General features: G+C 39.7%; 1 protein-coding gene across 1 annotated transcript; it reads left to right on the plus strand.

Annotated features, from left to right (window-relative positions):
- The first annotated feature begins 1,603 nt into the window (after positions 1-1,603).
- dhx33 (DEAH (Asp-Glu-Ala-His) box polypeptide 33) lies at positions 1,604-17,888 on the plus strand. Its single transcript, XM_051684978.1, has 12 exons — positions 1,604-1,945; positions 3,151-3,311; positions 3,402-3,629; positions 3,850-4,020; positions 5,381-5,566; positions 8,535-8,646; positions 8,754-8,913; positions 9,160-9,248; positions 10,313-10,440; positions 11,017-11,220; positions 11,802-11,888; positions 14,709-17,888. Exons 1-12 carry the CDS (start codon positions 1,735-1,737, stop codon positions 15,015-15,017), a joined length of 2,046 nt encoding a protein of 681 aa, XP_051540938.1. The 5' UTR covers positions 1,604-1,734; the 3' UTR covers positions 15,018-17,888.
- The last annotated feature ends 4,164 nt before the right edge of the window (positions 17,889-22,052 follow it).

A 22,052-nucleotide genomic window follows, 5' to 3' on the forward strand; every position in this document is an offset into this window, starting at 1 on the left:
GCACGCTGATTGGTCAATACCCCTACCGCTCACATCCAATCAGAATAGCGCTGAAGAGGCTTGACTGCGCGTTGATTGGTCAATACCCCTACCGCTCACATCCAATCAAAATAGCGCTGAAGAGGCTTGCCTGCGCGTTGATTGGTCAATACCCCTGCCGCTTACATCCAATCAAAATAGCGCTGAAGAGGCTTGCCTGCGCGTTGATTGGTCAATACCCCTGCCGCTCACATCCAAGAGGCTTGAAATGCCTGTAATGTCCTTTCAAACGCAAAACCATAACAAATAACGCGATTTAATGCTCTCATTTATTATTATTTTAAAGTTTAAATTTTTTTTTTTTTTTTTTTTTTTACAAATGCCACAATAATACTAATAACTTTTTTATTCCATGGCACAAGAACATTGAGAAGAGGTATCAACCAACATTGCCAGAGAAAATAATTTTACATAAATTTCAATTATTTATGACGTTGCATGTTTTCAGTGCTTTTCTGTTTTTTTTAATTATATATCAGGGTGTCCTTGCAAATTAAATTAGTCAACAAACTTAACATATTTTTATTTATTTTGAAGATTACAAATAACTTCTTTTATTTTTATTTTTTTTTTATTAACGTTAAGAACATACAAAGTCAATGCCAGGAGTAAACACAGTTGAGAATTCAATTACCAATAACTCCATAATTATTTTTTGTGATACATCTGCAAGGCATATGAGGTGACGTCATCTCTGCGCGACATCAGTAATTTTGCATCGTGGGTAGAATGGAGTTATATATATGCCACATTTCTGCACGCACAAAATTATATTTTGAGCTCACAAAAATGTTCTGTGTGCAAGATTAAATGGAGCGTACAAAAAATTCCTGCACACGCAAGATGAAATTGAATACACAAAAAGTTATTTTGCATGCACAAGATCATATTTTGAGCACACAAAAATAAATCTGCGTGCACAAGATGATATTTTGAGCACACACACACAAAAAATATCTGCATGAGCAAGATGATATTTTGAGTGCACAAAAAAAACAACAACAACAAAAAAAAAAATCTGCATGAGCAAGATGATATTTTGAGTGCCAAAAATGTTCTGCATGCACAAGATTATATTTTGAGTGCACAAAAAAATCTGCACACGCAAGATGATAATTTGAGTGCAAAAAATTTTCTGCATGCACAAAATGATATTTTCAGCGCACAAAAAAAAATCTACACGTGCAAGATGATATTTTGAGCGCACAAATAGTTATTTTTCACACCCTTGAACTTTTCTTGCAAAGATAAATTAATTTTAAGCAAATTAATATCAATTTTGCGCTTGAATAAAGTTTATTTGAATGTGAATTTGCTCAGAATTCTTACATTTTGCTTTCTCCTCCTACCTACTCAGAATACCTTTTTGCATGCTCAAAATATCATCTTGCGCACCGGAGAACATTTTTTGTACGCTAAAAATATAATTTTACGCGCGCAGAATTTTGGCACAAGTTTAACTCCATACATGGGGAGGTGACGTAAACAACTGCCGTGCGCTCCACACTACTGTGCTGTAGGTGGCGGAAATGCACCTTTTACGTTGGTTTGCCACCCGCCATAAAACATCACCGGAAGTAGAAGAAGAAGAAGAAGAAGAAGAAGACAGTACTGTTACCGGACTGTTTCTCTGCTGTATGTCCACAATTAAAGTGAGTGAGACTGGTTCACACTGCCGCGCGGTTCTTGCAGATCATGCCCCACGAGCCCGACCCCCCTCCGGCGAAGAGATTCAAGCCGGGGTCTCCCTTCTTCCGTCTGGATAAGAGGCCCGGTGGCATGCTGCTGCCCAGAGCGAGTCATGCGCCGACCAGCCTGGACGTGCAGAGGAAACAGCTGCCCATTTATCAGGCCAGAACTCAACTGATCAATCAGCTCAGACAGCTGCACAATGCTGTGCTCATCGGTAAGACATGCACACATGTACTAAACACCAGAGTGGAGTACCTTGTGAATACCATGTTTTTAGATATGTACAATGGCAATACCATGCAGGGGTACATCAGAGTACCATGGTATATGAATGAACTCACTGTAAACCCTAATGTTTTCATTAATGGAAAAATCAATTTTATTATTATTATTATTATTATTATTATTATTAATAAACATGCCTTGAAATGTCTCAACTCAAATATCTGTGTTCCTTGAACTCATCTTAAATAGAATTCAGATTTTAAGTGTTTACTCAAACGATTGAATAAACAACAATAACAGCATGAAGTCAGGAAACAACAACAACAACAACAAATAATAGGCATATGACACTAATCTCATAATTTATTCATGTTGCAACTTGCAAATCAGCAACACTGTACAAAATTAAATTGTTAGATGAAACTCTGTTAGACTTGTTCGGACAACATTTAGGGGAATATTGTTGGTCTAACGTGTGTTTTTATGTGGATGCAAAGTTATTCACATGGCGTAGTATCTGAGTCTCAAAAACCCCCATAAGCAAGAACTTTTATTAAAAATGTTTTACATTATTTACTGGCAGACGCTTTCATCCAAAGCATATGTACTGTATACATTTGATCAGTCCATTTCATTTTTTTACAGTGTATTTGATCCGTTTTATTGCATGATCTAAATTTGAGTCAGTTCAACTAAAATTAAATAGCAAATCTGATTTGTGTCTACTTGCATCTAGTTACCTAGTAAGTTCATTCTATATAGACACCAAGTTAAGTGAACTTAAATACACAAGTTTTGGTGACACCATCACTCAGTGGACTTAATAGGGGTTTCAGTGTGGTATACAGTATATCAAAGTTGTACCATGGTATTACTATCTTGCACCATCACTGTACCATGGTATCAACGCAGCCCTTTTTCAAAGGGGAGATTTCGTAGTATGCAGTACTTACTTTCAGGCTGTTCTCTGGCAACAAGCTTTCGCATAATGCTCCTAGTTAGTGTTGCATTACACATGAAACTGTGGGAATCAGACATTGATAAACCTCAATAAATCCTTGTCTGAAATGCAATCAGGTTTTCTGCAGCACATACTCCCACAAACCGTTGTCTTTACTAAATGCACGTTGTTAAATAAAGTTCGTTGTTCAAACCCTAGCTGTTGCAGACACATTGGCATTTTTTTCATTGCAGGTGAGACAGGCTCTGGTAAAACTACGCAGATACCGCAGTACCTGTATGAAGCTGGCATTGGGCGGCAAGGTGTCATTGCGGTCACTCAACCGCGCCGAGTGGCAGCCATATCACTGGCCGGACGAGTGGCAGAAGAGAAGAGAGTTCAACTGGGGAAACTGGTGGGTTCTCACTGACTAATACACATGGCACATGACCTGTTATTGTGTCATACTGACTAAAGGTAAATATCTACTAACTCTGACTCTCAGGTGGGCTACACGGTGCGGTTTGAAGATGTCACGTCATCCGAGACCAAGCTGAAGTTTATGACCGATGGGATGTTGTTGAGAGAGGCGATAGGAGATCCATTATTACTGCGATACACTGTAGTGATCCTGGATGAAGCTCATGAGCGTACGGTGCACACGGACGTCCTGTTCGGTGTGGTGAAGACGGCCCAGCGCAAACGCACCGAACAGAATAAAGTATCACTGAAGGTACGGAAGAATCTGAATTATATAAGACGTTCATTGGTAAATGAGAGCCAGAAGATGAGCCACATATTGACTCACAATAGTCCATTTAAATAATAGTTGTAATTGTTTTGACCTAAACAGTCCTCAATTGCAAACGTAAATCTAGTTTAGTTGTTTAGTCATTCTGTTTCAAAGAGGGGAGTTTTGCTCTGTTCAGTGAACGAGTGCTGTTTATCTTCAGGTTCTGGTGATGTCTGCAACCATGGATGTGGACTTGTTCTCTCAGTACTTCAACAAATCTCCAGTTCTGTATCTGGAGGGCCGACAGCATCCCATTCAGATCTACTACACCAAACAGCCTCAGTCAGACTACCTCCAGGCAGCTCTGGTGTCTATATTTCAGATTCACCAGGTCAGTTCACTCACACACAGAACAGTATGGAGAACCAAGTCTGCCAATAATACAAGTGAATAAATGTGAGCAAACTGTCCTCTCAATGGTCAGGATGTTTGTGCATTGTTCTGGGATTTAGCTCATACAGCGAAGCTGCGGCAGGCTTTTCCCTGCCTCTCTAGAGCTGGGGAGGGGGACGAGGGGAGGGAAAAACAAAACAAAAAAAAGAGGAGAGGGAAAGGGAAAGGGCAAGGTGGAGCGACAGTGAGAGAGAGAGAAAAAAACTTGCTCGCCGGTTCCCAGACACGCCATCGCCTGGTTCTCGACCACTCCTCCACCCTCTGCCGGACGACAGCTTTCCTCCCAGGGCGGACCGGAGGAAGTCCTCAGACCCCTGGCGGATGGAACGCCCCTCCGCATTTTGGCGGCCGGTAGGGAGCCCCTCCGCCCCTGGCTGCGGCTCCACCGCTACAGGCTGCCGGCAGCGTGTCCCTCCTCCCCTTGCGGACGGCGGTGTTTCTCCATCCCCCGGCGGACGGCCGCGGCTGCTCCTTTGGGCGGATGGCAGTAGCGAGGACTCCACGACAGCGCATCCCTCCTACTTCCCGGGTTTCAGCACCAATGTTACAAAGGTGAAGGTTGGGAAAGGAGGAGGCGGGGACCGGCTGAACAGTCAAAATAATATTTAATTTAAACAAAAAGACACAAATGCACACATGGCAGCTGCATGTGGCTCTCTCCCGAACTGCCACTTTCGCTGCACTTATCCCTCTCCTCAGCTGATTAGCCCGATTGGGGGCCGGGCACGGCCTGGCCCCGCCCTCCTCCTCGTCACACCAACATAAAACAAGTCTTCAGGGGGTCACGCACCGGACACGTCTGGCGGAAGACATGCCGTGTTCTAAAATTCGAAACAATTGCTTTCTATGGATGTACGTGGCGCCCAGCTATGACTCCGGAGGCTGCTCAATTTTCTGCCTCAACACGCATAGTTTTCCATTGAATTCGACCCAAATCATTGTCAAAGACTATTTACTTTAGCCATCACTGGATGATATTTTGTGTACGATACCTTTCATTTAGAATACACAATGCATTTTCATTTACAAGTATGTCTTTTTGTGGTATGACAGCTTGAATGAAGCCCATTCAGTGCGGAGAAATTACATAACGTCGTCATTTCTAATCGTTCAGAAAAAGATTTACCAACGTGATAAATTCATTAGTTAACATCCAATAAACATTGATGATTCTGACAAATGCTGTCAATAGAACTTCATTCATATTGAACCAGTTACATTGTTGTTCGTGTGTCTGCACATGTCTGTGTGTGTGTGTGTGTGTGTGTGTGTTTTAAATGTTACTTTTACTCTTATAGGAAGCTCCACATTCTCACGATATCCTTGTGTTTATGACGGGGCAAGAGGAGATCGAAGCCTTGGCACGCACCTGTCGAGACATCGCTAAACACCTGCCTGACACCTGCGGACCAATGACGGTCATCCCGCTGTACGCCTCCCTCCCCCCGACTCAACAGCTCCGGGTCTTTCAGCCCACACCAAAGGTCACTACAGACATACATATAGCATAGATTACATGAGTGATGATGCGTATGAATGTTGAGGTATTAAAGGGATAGTTTGACATCATTTATTCACCCTCGTGTTGTTGAAAACCTGCATAAATTTATTTTCTTCAGTGGAACACAAAAGGAATTTTTTTTGCCATATAATGACAGTGAATAGTGACTCTCAAGCTACATAAAGAAACCATAAAACCACTGTAAAAGTTGTCAGTGTGACTCGTGCATTATTTTCAAAGTCTACTGAAGCCGAACGATCACATTGTGCAGACAGAAATGTCATTATTCACTCTAATCAAATCAATGATCAACTCTCGTATGGAGCTAAAACAGTGACTGAAGTATTTCAATCTGAAAATTGTTCATTTGAAATCTAGAGATGTGACAGTTAACAAAACTGAAGATTTATGTGGCATATTTAATGAATGTGTATTTTTAAACAGCAGATTTTTTTGTTTTGAAATTATTTTTTGTGTGTTATTAGCTGAAAAAAGAAAAAAACAGATTGTAGAATAGCAGGTTAAAATTTTCTGATTAGGAACAAATTCAGAAATGCAATTACAAATACCTAACATTCAGGTCTTGGAAATTCAGATCATAAACAAACTAGGTCAAAGGTCAAGCAAAGCTGGTTTATTTACTTGCACCACCCAAACAGACCGTCATAGTGTTTCCAGACAGGATGAAGTCATTTCCTATGTTCATTATGTTACTTTTTACTTCTTGTCACTGCAGACTATATATTGCCAGAATATATTCAGTCTGTATATGTTAACTGTAGTTAACACAATTGTTAACATAAACTACAACGGACAAAACTTTAACAGCATTTATTAATTTTAGACAGTTTCAGTTACACACTGACCACTGGGTGGCGCTACTAAATAACATGGCTTTGCTCAACCTTTGAACCTGCTTTAAAAAAAATTAAATGCAAAAAGTCTGCTGTTTAAAAATACAAATGTATAAACTACCTTGCACAAATTCTTCAGTTTTGTTAACCTTTAAATGCATGGGTGTTTTGCTAGACAATATGAAATACTCGGGTCTTTAGTGACCCGGCACATATACGCAATAATCATAAAAAAATATGATTTATGGAAGCGCAAAAAAGTGACACTATTGCATATTACTCTATAAACTTTTGGCAATTAAACAGTTTACAATATATACAGTTGAAGTCAGAAGTTTACATACACTTATGTTGAAGTCATTAAAACTAATTTTTTAACCACTCCACAGATTTAATATTAGCAAACTATAGTTTTGGCAAGTCGTTTAGGACATCCACTTTGTGCATGACACGAGTAATTTTTCCAACAATTGTTTACAGACAGACTGTTTCACTTTTAATTGACTATATCACAATTCCAGTGGGTCAGAAGTTTACATACACTAAGTTAACTGTGCCTTTAAGCAGCTTGGAAAATTCCAGAAAATGATGTCAAGCTTTTAGACAATTAGCCAATTAGCTTCTGATAGGAGGTGTACTGAATTGGAGGTGTTCCTGTGGATGTATTTTAAGGCCTACCTTCAAACTCAGTGCCTCTTTGCTTGACATCATGGGAAAATCAAAAGAAATCAGAAAAAAAATGGTGGACCTCCGCAAGTCTGGTTCATCCTTGGCAGCAATTTCCAAGAAGGTACCACAGACCAGGAAGAAGACGCATTCTGTCTCCAAGAGATGAATGGAGTTTGGTGCAAAAAGTACAAATCAATCCCAGAACAACAGCAAAGGACCTTGTGAAGATGCTGGAGGAAACAGGTAGACGAGTATCTATATCCACAGTAAAACGAGTCCTATATCGACATAACCTGAAAGGCTGCTCAGAAATGAAGAAACCACTGCTCCAAAACCACCATAAAAAAGCCAGACTACAGTTTGCAAGTGCACATGAGGACAAAGATCTTACTTTTTAGGGAAAAATCCTCTGGTCTGATGAAACAGAAATTGAACTGTTTGGCCATAATGACCATCGTTATGTTTGGAGGAAAAAGGGTGAGGCTTGCAAGCCTAATAACACCATCCCAACCGTGAAGCATGGGGGTGGAAGCATCATGTTGTGGGGGTGCTTTGCTGCAGGAGGGACTGGTGCACTTCACAAAATAGATGGCATCATGAGGAAGGAAAATTATGTGGATATATTGAAGCAACATCTCAAGATATCAGCCAGGAAGTAAAAGCTCAGTCGCAAATGGGTCTTCCAAATGGACAATGACCTCAGGCATACCTCCAAAGTTGTGGCAAAATGGCTTAAGGACAACAAAGTCAAGGTATTGGAGTGACCATCACAAAGCCCTGACCTCAATCCGATAGAACATTTGTGGGCAGAACTGAAAAAGCGTGTGCGAGCAAGGATACCTACAAACCTGACTCAGTTACACCAGTTCTGTCTGGAGGAATGGGACAAAATTCCAGCAACTTATCGTGAGAAGCTTGTGGAAGGATACCCAAAACATTTGACTCAAGTTAAACAATTTAAAGGCAATGCTACAAAATACTAACAAAGTGTATGTAAACTTCTGACTTCAACTGTGTGCGTGTATTTTTTTTTATATGGTGATATGTCATTAACATTAAACCTCGTTGTTTCTTGCACGAGTCGTGACCAAACATCATGACACAAGAACCAGTGAGGTTTGATATTATTGATGTGTTGTTATACTTAATTTTTGCGCTGTCAGACCACTTGAAATGGAGTGCATGAGTCATATCAACTACATTTTTTATTGTGGTTTTATGGAGTTTGACAGCACAGAATCACTATACACTTTCATTATATCGTTTAAACGACACCAAGCATGTTTCTTGATTCACAAAAAACCAAGAAAGTCATACGGGTTTGGAACAATCTGAGGGTGAGTAAATGATGACCGAATTGTAATTTTTTAGGTAACTTTTCCTCAAGTAGTAAAAAAAATAAAAATAATCCCTTTTTTTGTGCATTAGGGATCCAGGAAAGTCGTCCTCTCAACAAATATCGCTGAGACGTCCATCACCATCTCTGGGATCAAATACGTCATCGACACGGGGATGGTGAAAGCAAAACGCTACAATCCAGGTGAAACTTTCCAGTCCAAATGTGTTCGCTAGTGTCTATGTTAGTTTGTGTGTCTGTTTAGCTGTGTGAGGGATTGAGTTTAAAAAAAGGTTGTTTACTTTAATCAGACAGCGGTTTGGAGGTATTGGCAGTCCAGCGTGTGTCGAAAGCACAGGCGTGGCAACGTGCAGGTCGAGCGGGGAGAGAAGATGCTGGTTTCTGTTACCGTTTGTACACTGAAGAGGAGTTTGACAACCTCGCCAACATGACCGTCCCTGAGATACAGAGGTACAGCGTGAGCTTCCTGTATTCAAATGCGGATTCATAAGACAGCCTCTTAATTTCTTTGTTCATAGTAGCTGCATGAAATTTAATCGAGACTGTTCTGTTGCGCTCCGTCTGGCTGTTTTAGAACACAAGATTGCCAGATGAATGCACAGTTAAACATGCTTTATCAAACTGAACATTTATGAAGTGCATGACAAATTTAGAGGCAGTCAGTGTCCAATAAAAATGTTCTGTCTGGTTCTGTAGGTGTAATTTGGCCAGTGTCGTACTGCAGCTGCTGGCGTTGGGTGTTCCTGATGTCCTCAACTTTGACTTCATTTCTAAACCATCACCTGGTAAGATTGAAAACTCTCTAACATGTACATTATTCATTCAATGTGTGTGTTTATTTTTTTTATTTTTATAAACGTTTTTATTTTTCTCCCAATTTGTAATGCCTAATTCCCAATGTGCTTTTAAGTCCTCGTGGTGGTGTAGTGATCCGCCTCAATCTGGGTGGCGGAGGACGAATCCCAGTTGCCTCCGTGCCTGAGAACGTCAATCCGCGCATCTTATCACGTGGCTTGTTGAGCGCGTTGCCGTGGAGACATAGCGCGTGTGGAGGCTTCACGCCATCCACCACGGCAACCACGCTCAACTCACCACGTGCCCCACCGAGAACGAACCACATTATAGTGACCACGAGAAGGTTACCCCATGTGACTCTACCCTCCCTAGCAACCGGGCCAATTTGGTTGCTTAGGAGACCTGGCTGGAGTCACTCAGCACGCCCTGGGATTCGAACTAGCGAACTCCAGCCAGCGTCTTTTACCACTGAGCTACCCAGGCCCCCCAACATGTGCTTTTACTGTCTGAATCTGTTTAATTCACTCGTGCTTTTACAACACCAAGCAATAAAGCAATAAACCTGAAGAAACTGAAGTATTGCGAAGTACGTTACAGTGATTTTACCACGGTTAAGGGGTGTTCTTAGCATTCATGTTTTATGTAAGGGATAATGTACAGTCAGCCGGTAGTTATCGCAAAATAAACCACGACAGGGTGATCAGGACCCCAATGTGAAGCAGAGGACTCTTGTATCACCGTATCGGGGTTTACAGCCTGCTGACTGTACATTATCCCGCTTATTACATGGCTGATAACCAAATAAATAAATAAATGGACATTAAATAATGATTTGAGATGAAATGATTGTATTAGCTTACTTGTAGAGATCGCAAAGTGATCCAAGATGTAGGAAAGATGACTCACAATACCCGGATGTGACTTGATCCCCGGATTTGCGGTTGTTACTCAGAAATATCTAACCACTAGATGGCGCCATTGACTAATCAGAATCGAGTATTCCAGAGGGCCGTGTAATTATTTCTGTTATTTGTTCTGTGTATGGTGTGTTCAGAGTCTATTCGGATGGCCGTGGAGCAGCTTTACATTCTGGGGGCTGTCGAGAAAAAAGATGAGCAGGTGTTATTGACGCCGCTGGGCAAAAAAATGGCCTGCTTCCCCTTAGAGCCACGCTTCTCTAAAGTAAGAATCGAGTCATTTACTTTTCTTTGAACATGCAAAGAGTTCATTTGTTTCATTGTTGTGTTTTGAAAGCTTTACAACCTGAAATATACAGTATATTTATTAGATTTATATAAGGGTGTTTGAAACATTTTACACAAAATTTCATCATGAAATTTTTAATAATAAATATTAAAATAACATGACACCACAAAAGCTGCATTCATGATGATAATAATAAAATAAATATGGTTTTATATGGAGTGTAGCATGTCAGACCGCCACTTTTCAAAGTATGTCTTGTCAACTACTTATAAACTGATAATACAGGGTTATTAAAGAAACACAATTTACACTAACCATTTACACACTCCTGTTGTTCCAGACCCGTTTGATTCTTCCGTGGAACACAAAAGGAGATATTTTAAAGATCCTTGATGCAGGTCTTTTCCATACAATGACCGTTCATAGTGACCATGCCTGTAAAGCTCCAAAAAGAAAACAAAATCCCCATAGAAATACCAAAAGAAAATGTTCTCCAGGGAATAATTCTGTGTTGTGTGTCAGTGACCGTCAGCATGTACTCTCTATCTGTAGACTATCCTGATGTCTCCTGACTTCTCCTGCACTGAGGAGGTTCTGACTATCATCTCTCTGCTCTCCGTGGACTCTGTGCTCTACAACCCCCCCGCTCGCAGAGACGACGTCCTCGCTGTCCGCAAGAAATTCATTTCCAGCGAGGGTGATCACATGACCCTCCTCAACATCTACAGAGCGTTTAGGAAAGTCAGCGGCAACAAGGTATGAATCATGCGTTGAACGTCGATTTGCATGTCTCACAGTTATGGCATGTACATTAAGATTTTGAGATAATGGCAAAATCAACGTTTGCATGATTGTTTTGATGTTAATGAAAAGCATGACTGTTTTTTTTTTGTTTATATGTGAGTTTGCATGATGTGAATATACAGCTGCAACTGTCATTGGACAAAAATAAAAATCGTGTGTACAGTAATACACTTACAAATGGAAATCAACGGGGCAAGACATTACACAGGATATATGGGATAAACGTTAAAATAAACACTGTTTCAGCATGTGAAAGTACAGCATGTGAGACTTGAGACTACTGTGATAGAATCACTAACCTTTTCTGTGTAAATTTAGATCCAATATTTCATCTTCCGTCATTACTATCACAAGTTATTTCGCCTGGAAGAGTAGTTCCGATTTAGAGCTCAAATAACACATTTTTATATTGAAGATACACTTTCTCTTTGACTTCCATTGTAAATGCATTACTGTAAACGTGATTCATGCTTGTTTTTACAAATTGAGGACTGATTCAAAATTCTTCATACTTTCTTCACACTTTGCAACAGGACTGGTGTCGAGAAAACTTTGTGAACAGCAGGAACATGGGACTTGTGTCAGAAGTCCGTGCCCAGCTCAAAGATATCTGCATCAAGGTAAACACACACATACTGATGTAGATACTATGATCCAGAGTGACACTTATGTACTCCTGTGTAGTAGATATTAGTGACATGTCAAGGTAATTATGTTGGCTTGACAAAGCCAGCATGCTTTCTACTATTTAAGCTTATTATTGTTCTTCTGAGACCAACATTTTCTGAATGTCACTCCTCCTAGAGCTTTCAAGCTACATCCACCGAGCAAAAGACCTTCAGATTGTTCCGACTTGTGCTATATAGTGTGCTATAGCTTTTCTAACTGATCGGAATTATGGTATTCTTGTAGCGGACTTTCAAAACTAGCTAGAACATGCTAGCAATGCCTAGCTACACGTTAAAACATGCTAGCAATGTTTAGCTACATGCTAACAAAGCCTAGCAATATGCTTACAAAGCCTAGCGACATGCTAACAATGCCTAGCGACATGCTAACTATGCTAGCAACACTTAGTAACATGTTAGCAATGTCTAGCTAAATGTTAAAACATGATAGCAGTGTCTAACAACATGCTAAAACATGCTAACAACACCTAGCAATGTGTTAGCAATGCCTAGCAACATGCTAACAAAGCCTAGCAACATGCTAACAAAGCCTAGCAACACGATAACTATGCTAGCAACGCTTAGTAACATGTTAGCAATATCTAGCTAAATGCTAAGTCATGATAGCAGTGTCTAACAACATGTTAAAACATGCTAACAATACCTAGCAATGTGTTAGCAATGCCTAGCAACATAACAATTCCTAGCAATATGCTAGCTACATGCTAAAACATGCTAACAACACCTAGCAATATGCTAGCTAATGCCAAATCATGCTAACAACACTTAGCAATATGCTAGCAATGCCTATCTACATGCTGAACTATGGTAGCAATGCCTGGCAACATGCTAGAACATGTTAGCAATGCCTGGCAACATGCTAACTATGCTAGCAATGCCTAGTAACATGCTAGCAATGTCTAGCTAAATGCTAACAATTCCTAGAAATATGGTAGCAATGCCTAGCTAAACTGCTAGCAATGCCTGGCTACATGTTAAAACATTTTAACAATGCCTAGCAACATGGTAATCTATGATAGCAATGCCTAGTAACACACTACAACATGCTAGCGATGTATAACATGTTAGCAATGTCTAGTTAAATGCTAAAACATGATAGCAGTGCCTAACATCATGTTAAAACATGCTAGCAATGTCTATTGACATAATAGCAATGCATATCTACATGGTAAAACATGCTAACAACACCTAGCAATGTGTTAGAAATGCCTAGCAACATGCTAACAATGCCTAGCAATATGCTAGCAATTCCTAGCTACATGCTAAACTATGCTAGCAATGCCTTGCAACATGCTACAACATGCTAGCAATGTCTAGCTAAATGCTAAAACATGATAGCACTGCCTAACGACATAATAGCAAAGCCTAGCTACATGCTAAAACAAGCTAACAACACCTAGCAACGTGCTAGCAATGCCTAGCTACATTCTAAAACACTTTTGCAATGCCTAGCAATGCGCTGGTAACATCTAGCAACCTGCTAGCAAAACCTAGCAACATGGTAAAACATGCTAGCAACACCAATCAACATAATAGCAATGACTAGCAACATGCTAGTAACACCTAGCTTTGTGGTAACACATGCTAGCAATGCCTAGCAACCATCTAAACATGCTATCAATGTCTAGAGACATGCTAGAACATTCTAGCAATAACCTGCAACATCGTCTGTCTATCTATCTATCTATCTGACAGTTTATTTGGCTAGCTGGTTGTTTGTTTGTAATGTCTGTATAAACTTCAAACTTTTACAACTAGTTTAAACTTTCAGGCTTTGTCAAGCCAACACCTACTATCTGGTTAATATTGTTGTATGATCTGGGGAAAAATTACTGCACATAATGAAGTATGTCAAATTAAAAGAATATCCAGCATTTAAAAACAGATACATTATTTTGGCTCATTCCTCAGTTTGCAAAACAAAGCAGTACACTTATAATTGTAGTGTATGGGGCACTTGTACAGCACCATGTATAAACATAAAAAATATACAATTATCACACTGTTTTGAAAGTATAATCATAACATTACAAGTGTTGCCATGATGTAATAGAAAAACTTTCAATAAAAACAAATTTCTGCTTTTGCACCCTCCAGTAAGGTTGCCCCATAGACCTCCATTGGAAGTGCATTACTGTAAACACTACTTTTCAAACAAGTCAAAATTATTTACAGTGATAATCGACAGCATGATGAAACAGATGTGGTACATACACTGCAAAATATACGTATTGTCTTACTGTGTGTTTTTGTTTTATTTTCCGGTAAAAATAACTTCTAAAGATGCTTAAATCTTTAGAGATACTGAGTCTTGTTTCCAAAGAAATCTTAACAAAATTTTGTGGGATTTATCATTAAAACATAAAAAAAAGCAATTTACCAATTGGTTAAGAAAAATAAACTTGATTTCCCTTTGAATCAAGATTTATTTTATTTTTTTACCCCATTGGCAAATAGTTTTTTTTCTTGTGATAAGCATAAACATTATTAAAATGTTGTTAGATTTCTCTAAAAACAAGATAAAATATCTTGTGTCATTTTGATTTGTTTGAAGAATGTTTGGATATTTTTACTGGAAAACAAGACAAAAATACTCCTTAAGAAAAGAATTTTTGCAATGGCGAGATTTGGATCTATTTAACCCGGAGTATATCCCGCAGATTGCAACTATATCAGCAATTCAGGTTTGTCTTCAGTTCAAAAAGTACTTGTGACTCTCTATTATTAAAATACTTTTGATCTTTTCTGTAGATGAATATGAAGTTGGAATCATCTCAATCAGACTTGGCGAACGTCCGTCGTTGTTTGGCTCACGGTTTGTTTATGAACGCTGCAGAATTGCAGCTGGACGGCAGTTACGTGGCTTTAGACACGCACCAGACTGTGGCGATCCACCCGTCCTCCGTTCTGTTCCAGGCCAAACCAGCGTATGTGGTTTTTAATGAGCTGCTGCACACGACGCGCTGCTATATGAGGGATCTGTGCCTGGTGGATTCTGATTGGCTGCATGAAGCTGCACCGGAATATTTCCGCCGCAAGCTCCGCGCAAGCAGGAGTTAGCCCTCCCAGACACAAGAGGGCGGTAATGCTGCAGCTGAATGACATGTTATGACATCACATTTATTATTCCTGAAGAGTGCATGATAGAAAAGTAATTCTAGCCATAGACACGTTTTTACACAATATGCATTTTGTTCACGATAACGCCAAAACATTTGACTGATCGCATTTTTTGGAGTTGGACGTTTCAGGATTGCGCTGTTTTGTGCAAATATGCAACACGTTTGGCAGTTTTGCCAAACAGTTTTATTCGTTTGGGTAATCGAGTGCTTTGTTAACCAAAACTTTTCTAGAACCGAGTCGTTTCTACTTGCGATATTAAATGCAAAGTTGTCATGCCTGTTTCTACAGATGTTTTACAAACTGTTTTAGAGTTTTGATTGGATGATGTTTGTTTCTAGAATGTTTGGATGTTTCTTTAAATCAGGTTGGTCCAGGAGTAAACTTGATAAAACATTTCAGTTCAACGAGTTCATTGAAAAGATCTGAAGTGTTGCCGCTGGATCAAGTTTATTTGTGAACAAATTAAGACTAAAACAAATTGTTGTTGTCTTGCAGTGCGAGTCTGGAAATAAGAAAGAAGAAATGCGAGCTTATTTTTAGGGCCGTGAAGATTTTTTATTAATTGTGACATTAACATTAGCTGGGATACCATAAATAATTTTTACTTCACCGTTAAATAATGCAGCATTTTTTTTTCCCACATTACTCTTTTTCTGCATAATTGTCATAAAAACAGTGTCATAATGCAAAAAATCTCAATGGTCCTAAAAAATAAAAAAGCCAAATATTATTTCTAATTTATTTCTTTTGATTTTGGGGTTAAATATGATGGTCATTTCTTGACTGTTTTTGTGAGATTCTCCCATTAAGTGTTTGTAAGGAAGAACTGACTGCACATGTACAGACACGCCGTTCTAAACAACATGTAATGTGTGCCATGACACTTTTATATTGAGTCATTTAATATGACTATTTAATGCACAACCACAAGTGCTTAAATAATGGAAATTATGTTAGCGTTATGCTTTGTTTTGCTGGTGGAATGCAGAAATCACTGAATATCTGAATTCACCCGAAGCCTAAAATAGTGTTGCATTACCGTAGTTTCTTAAGAATAAAAAACCCATCTTAGACAGTCTTAGACACCCTAGAAAAATAAAACGTAACATTTATTACACTATAAATACAGCATGTGGAATGTTAAAACTGTGTTCCACTGTCCGATGTGACGAATCTGGTTCTTCTCTAAACCCATGTGTCAATTTTAAGTCTTTTTAGATTCGATTTACACTATATTGCCAAAAGTATTCGCTCACCCATCCAAATAATTAAATTCAGGTGTTCCAATCACTTCCATGGCCACAGGTGTATAAAATGAAGCACCTAGGCATGCAGACTGCTTCTACAAACATTTGTGAAAGAATGGGCCGCTCTCAGGAGCTCAGTGAATTCCAGCGTGGTACTGTGATAGGATGCCACCTGTGCAACAAGTCCAGTCGTGAAATTTCCTCGCTACTAAATATTCCACAGTCAACTGTCAGTGATATTATAACAAAGTGGAAGCGATTGGGAATGACAGCAACTCAGCCACGAAGTGGTAGGCCACGTAAAATGACAGAGCGGGGTCAGCGGATGCTGAGGCACATAGTGCGCAGAGGTCGCCAACTTTCTGCAGAGTCAATCGCTACAGACCTCCAAAGTTCATGTGGCCTTCAGATTAGCTCAAGAACAGTGCGTAGAGAGCTTCATGGAATGGGTTTCCATGGCCGAGCAGCTGCATCTAAGCCATACATCACCAAGTGCAATGCAAAGCGTCGGATGCAGTGGTGTAAAGCACACCGCCACTGGACTCTAGAGCAGTGGAGACGCGTTCTCTGGAGCGATGAATCACGCTTCTCCATCTGGCAATCTGATGGACGAGTCTGGGTTTGGCGGTTGCCAGGAGAACGGTACTTGTCTGACTGCATTGTGCCAACTGTGAAGTTTGGTGGAGGGGGATTATGGTGTGGGGTTGTTTTTCAGGAGCTGGGCTTGGCCCCTTAGTTCCAGTGAAAGGAACTCTGAATGCTTCAGCATACCAAGAGATTTTGGACAATTCCATGCTCCCAACTTTGTGGGAACAGTTTGGGGATGGCCCCTTCCTGTTCCAACATGACTGCGCACCAGTGCACAAAGCAAGGTCCATAAAGACATGGATGAGCGAGTTTGGTGTGGAAGAACTTGACTGGCCTGCACAGAGTCCTGACCTCAACCCGATAGAGCACCTTTGGGATGAATTAGAGCGAAGACTGCGAGCCAGGCCTTCTCGTCCAACATCAGTGTCTGACCTCACAAATGCGCTTCTGGAAGAATGGTCAAAAATTCCCATAAACACACTCCTAAACCTTGTGGAAAGCCTTCCCAGAAGAGTTGAAGCTGTTATAGCTGCAAAGGGTGGGCCGACGTCATATTAAACCCTATGGATTAAGAATGGGATGTCACTTAAGTTCATATGTGTCTAAAGGCAGATGAGCGAATACTTTTGGCAATATAGTGTATTTGTAACGGGGGGAAAATATTAGATGGCAAATATTATGCATAGTCATGTAATGCATGCTGCTATTTTTCTGGGGAACAACAGCATATCAAGCACATAATTTAACAGTTATTTTCTTGATTGCTTCACTTTACAAATCCACGTATTCTTAGATAGACATATAAAGTGATGAATGTATGCTGTGCATGAAATAACATAGATAAAATATGATCGCTCAGGTTTCTATGGTACGCTGGATGTACCAGCGCAAATCTTTAGTATTAGTATCAGGATTTTTTATGCATGGGGAAGAATGACATTATTGATCAAAATAAATATGAATTCAAAATGTTTTTTTCTGCCTCATCTCGTTATTAAGTTCACTTGAAGATTAATTTAAATGTGTTTATGCTTCATGCCATAAACAGTAGTGTTGCTTGATAGTTTTCACGCTTTTCATTTCATGCATTGAATTCTTAACCTTGTGCATTTTAATGAGATATAATGATGTTTGTCCTTGTTTGTTTGATTTTCTCAGAGAGTAAGATAATAAATTCATTCATTCGTAAATCTAAAAAGCCAAAGAGCATAAACCTTGTTGCTTGATTTTGGTCAAAGCAAAAAAATCAAATGTGATTGACCAATGTTTTCATAATACATTAACCCATCCTTGGTGTTGGCTGTCAAGAAAACAGTCATAATTTGCACATTTTCTCCCCAACAGCTGTTTTATCATCAATAACTTTTCACTAATTTACAAATGTAAAATTGACTAATTTTATATACAGTTAAATGCTCCAAAATTACATTAGAATATACTGTATGTATGTAAAGTATGTATTTATGTGAGTGTGTGTGTGCTTCTGGTTTGTCCAGGTGTGTGTGGGGCAATTTTGTTCCCATGTGGCTCCATTGACTTCCATTGTTTTTATAATAAGGTAATAATATTGTGACTTGTGTGTGTGCGCATGTGTGTTTGTGGATGGGTCAAATGTTTCTTGAACCACACACACACACACACACACACACATGCATTTGTTCCCATTAGTTTCTGTTGACCTCCATTGTGTGGCTGTCAGTGTGTGTGTGTGCAATTATGAGTATTAGTGTACTTATAAATAACATTTTGTACTGTTATAACATTTTACAGCTTTCTTGTAAGTCTTTGTATGAACCGGTTCAAATTGACCCATGAGTTCTTCTTAGGTTCTTTTTCATATCATTATAAATGCATGAAATTAATCATTTTAACATCGTCAGATCCGAATCACCTCTGTGGAGGATGTAATGACGTTTCAGGCCGAAAGGTTTAAATGTTTAAATACTTAAGAGTAAGACATGGGTGACTCAAATATAAACAGGTGCAGTCTTGGTCATCATTTTCAAACGGGGTCATGGTCATATAAATCTAGGCCGTGGTAAATATAGGATGCTGGTCTGTCAGTTTGGAATTCAGCACAGGATGAGGTAGAGATATTATATTATTGCTTGTGTTGACTCTGAAATAGAAGTCTTATGGAGGTCACAGAGCTCGATTCTAGAAAACATGCAGTTTTGGGCATCCTGATAAACACCCCTCAACATGCTCCGAGAGGGTCTATAAATGCATAAGTCATTGCAAAAATGGCTCAGAAAAGTCTAGTTCTAAAAAAAGTTCTTCATGTGCGTTTTAATGGAAGCAAGAAAATCTTCACATGATCAAGATGACTTATTCACCTCCATTATCTTCTATATTTTGTTTTCATTTTTACGTCATAACGTTTCTTTGTTTACATTTTTCCAGGTTAAATTATATTTTGAATTCTCAGAATTTTGCACCTCACTGTGCCCAGACAAAGGGTGGTTACTTTGAAGAAGCTCAAATATAAGAAATGTTTTTGATCAGTACATAATTGCCATATTTCTATTAGTGTCGTCGCATTGTTTTGATGAGTGCTTATTTTAAAACTGTGGAGATTAGTAATAATACAATCTGAGATTGGTTAAAGTCAATGTGTACATGTATTCGAATGCTTTTAAAAGTCAGAAAAAAATGCAACCACACTTTGAGGATTATGCACATTTTATTTATGATTTAAAGAACTTATTTTCCTTCAGCTCAACACAGTCTATTATTTCTAAAGTCAGTGAACGTTTAAGACGTGCCACCTTGTTTACAGTACATTTCCAGGAAGGCAAACAGACACCCAAACATGCACAAGCTATTCCTGTGCACGCTGCTGGATGGATCACGTGACAGCAGCAGAACGTGGGAGAGATGCCCGTGCTCGACATCTCTCATTCAGTGAGTCAGGAAAAGGCAAGAGATATGGAGTTATGCTTGTGCCACAATTCTGCGCACAAAATTATATTTTGAGTGCTCAAAAAATGTTCTGCGTGCGCAAGATGATATTTTGAGCATGCAAAAAGGTATTTTGCACGCAGAGTTGGTAGGAGGAGAAAGCCAATTTTGGAACGCCCAATTCCCAATGCACTCTTAAGTCCTCGTGGTGGCGTAGTGACTCGCCTCAATCCGGGTGGCGGAGGACGAATCTCAGTTGCCTCCGCGTCTGAGACCGTCAATCCGCGCATTTTATCACGTGGCTTGTTGAGCGCGTTACCACGGAAACGTAGCGCGTGTGGAGACTCACGCTATTCTCCACGGCATCCATGCACAACACACCACACGCCCCACCGAGAGCGAGAACCACATTATAGTGACCACGAGGAGTTTACCCCATGTGACTCTACCCTCCCTAGCAACCGGGCCAATTTGGTTGCTTAGGAGACCTGGCTGGAGTCACTCAGCACATCCCTTGATTCGAACCCGCGACTTCAGGTGTGATAGTCAGCGTCAATACTCGCTGAGATACCCAGGCCCCCTGGAGAAAGCCAAATTTAAGAATTCTGAGCAAATTCACATTCAAATAAACTTTATTCAAGTGCAAAATTGATATTCGTTTGCTCAAGATGAATTTATCTTTGCAAGAAGATATATTGCTTTACAAAACTGAGTTTAAGCACGTGCAAAATAACTTTTTGTGCACTCAATTTCATCTTGCACACGCAGAACATTTTTGTGTGCTCAAAATATAATTTTGCACGTGCAGAATTGTGGCACATATATAACTCCATAAAAAAAAACAAGCGTTTGGACCACCATCCGGTTTCTCATCCATCTCCAGTCTGTGCAGATTCTGCAATGCACAAAAAAAAAAAAAAATGCATTATATTTTTTTATTTATTTATTTTTTGCAAATGTTGCAGATGCTTCTTAAGATCACTGTGCATAGTATATACATTGCCATACAATTGTTACCCGTTTATAATGACTACTTTGCCTATTTTGTGTGTTTATTATCATATTCTAAAAAAAATATATATTGTTTTCATAATGCATGCCATTCAGATATCCTCTACTTATTGGAATATATATGGTACTTTCTGCTAATGCACCATCATTTGCGGGGGTATATGTATCTACCAAAAAATAAAAATGCATTAAATGCTGTTTTTTCCCCATACTATAGTCCAACAACATTAAAAACAACGGTTGTCTATGTTGCATACAACATGGAGTGGAAAATAATTTGATGCAATTTTGGTCACATAAAATGGGAGTTGGTGCACAAAGAGGGGGAGGAGAGAGAGCAACATCATGTGTGCAAACAATGAAATGTATGCAGATTTTAATGGCATTCTTACCGAAATGCATTTGTCTCAAGTGGACGCGCTTTTGGTTCTCCTGCGCTTCAGTTCGCTGTTGTGCAATTTTCCAGCGATTTTCCTCTCGTGTCCTGCAGGACAATGGCGATTCGTGTTCAGTTCAATCTCCTTCTTACTCCTGCCTTTTCCTCCAGCGTGGCAGGAATATTCCTCCAGATTATAATAATCATATTGATCATAATGCGCCTCTTCAAATGACACCAATCTGTCGATATCAGCGGCCATGTTAATCAGAATAATTACGCTTCCAGCAACACTTCTATCCACTTCTCTTCTGTGAGTAAACAACGGTGATGTCACACAGCGCTTTTAAACGGCAAGGTCACATGTGTATTCGAGCTCTTCGTGTGATTGGTGGAGGGCGCTTGTGTCTCTTCGTGTGATTGGCGGAGCCTTCTTGTTGTTGTGTGAGCTGTTCGTGTGATTGGTGGAGGGCGCTTGTGTCTCTTCGTGTGATTGGCGGAGCCTTCTTGTTGTTGTGTGAGCTGTTCGTGTGATTGGTGGAGGGCGCTTGTGTTTCTTCGTGTGATTAGCTCATGACACCTTCGTGTGTTTGTGTGCTTCGTGTGATTGGCTAAACGTTGGGCTGAGTTATATATGTGCCACAATTATGCACGCGCAAAATTAGATTTTGAGCGCACAAAAATATTCTGCGCGTGCAAGATGAAAATTTGAGCGTGCAAAAAGTTATTTTGCATGCGCAAGATGATAATTTGAGTCAGAGGAAGATATTTTCAGCGCACAAAAAAATTCTGCACGCGCAAAATGATATTTTCAGTGCACAAAATCTTTTTGCACATGCAAGATGATAT

This window comes from Myxocyprinus asiaticus, chromosome 4 (assembly GCF_019703515.2).
Source record: "Myxocyprinus asiaticus isolate MX2 ecotype Aquarium Trade chromosome 4, UBuf_Myxa_2, whole genome shotgun sequence".
NCBI classification, from domain to species: domain Eukaryota; kingdom Metazoa; phylum Chordata; class Actinopteri; order Cypriniformes; family Catostomidae; genus Myxocyprinus; species Myxocyprinus asiaticus.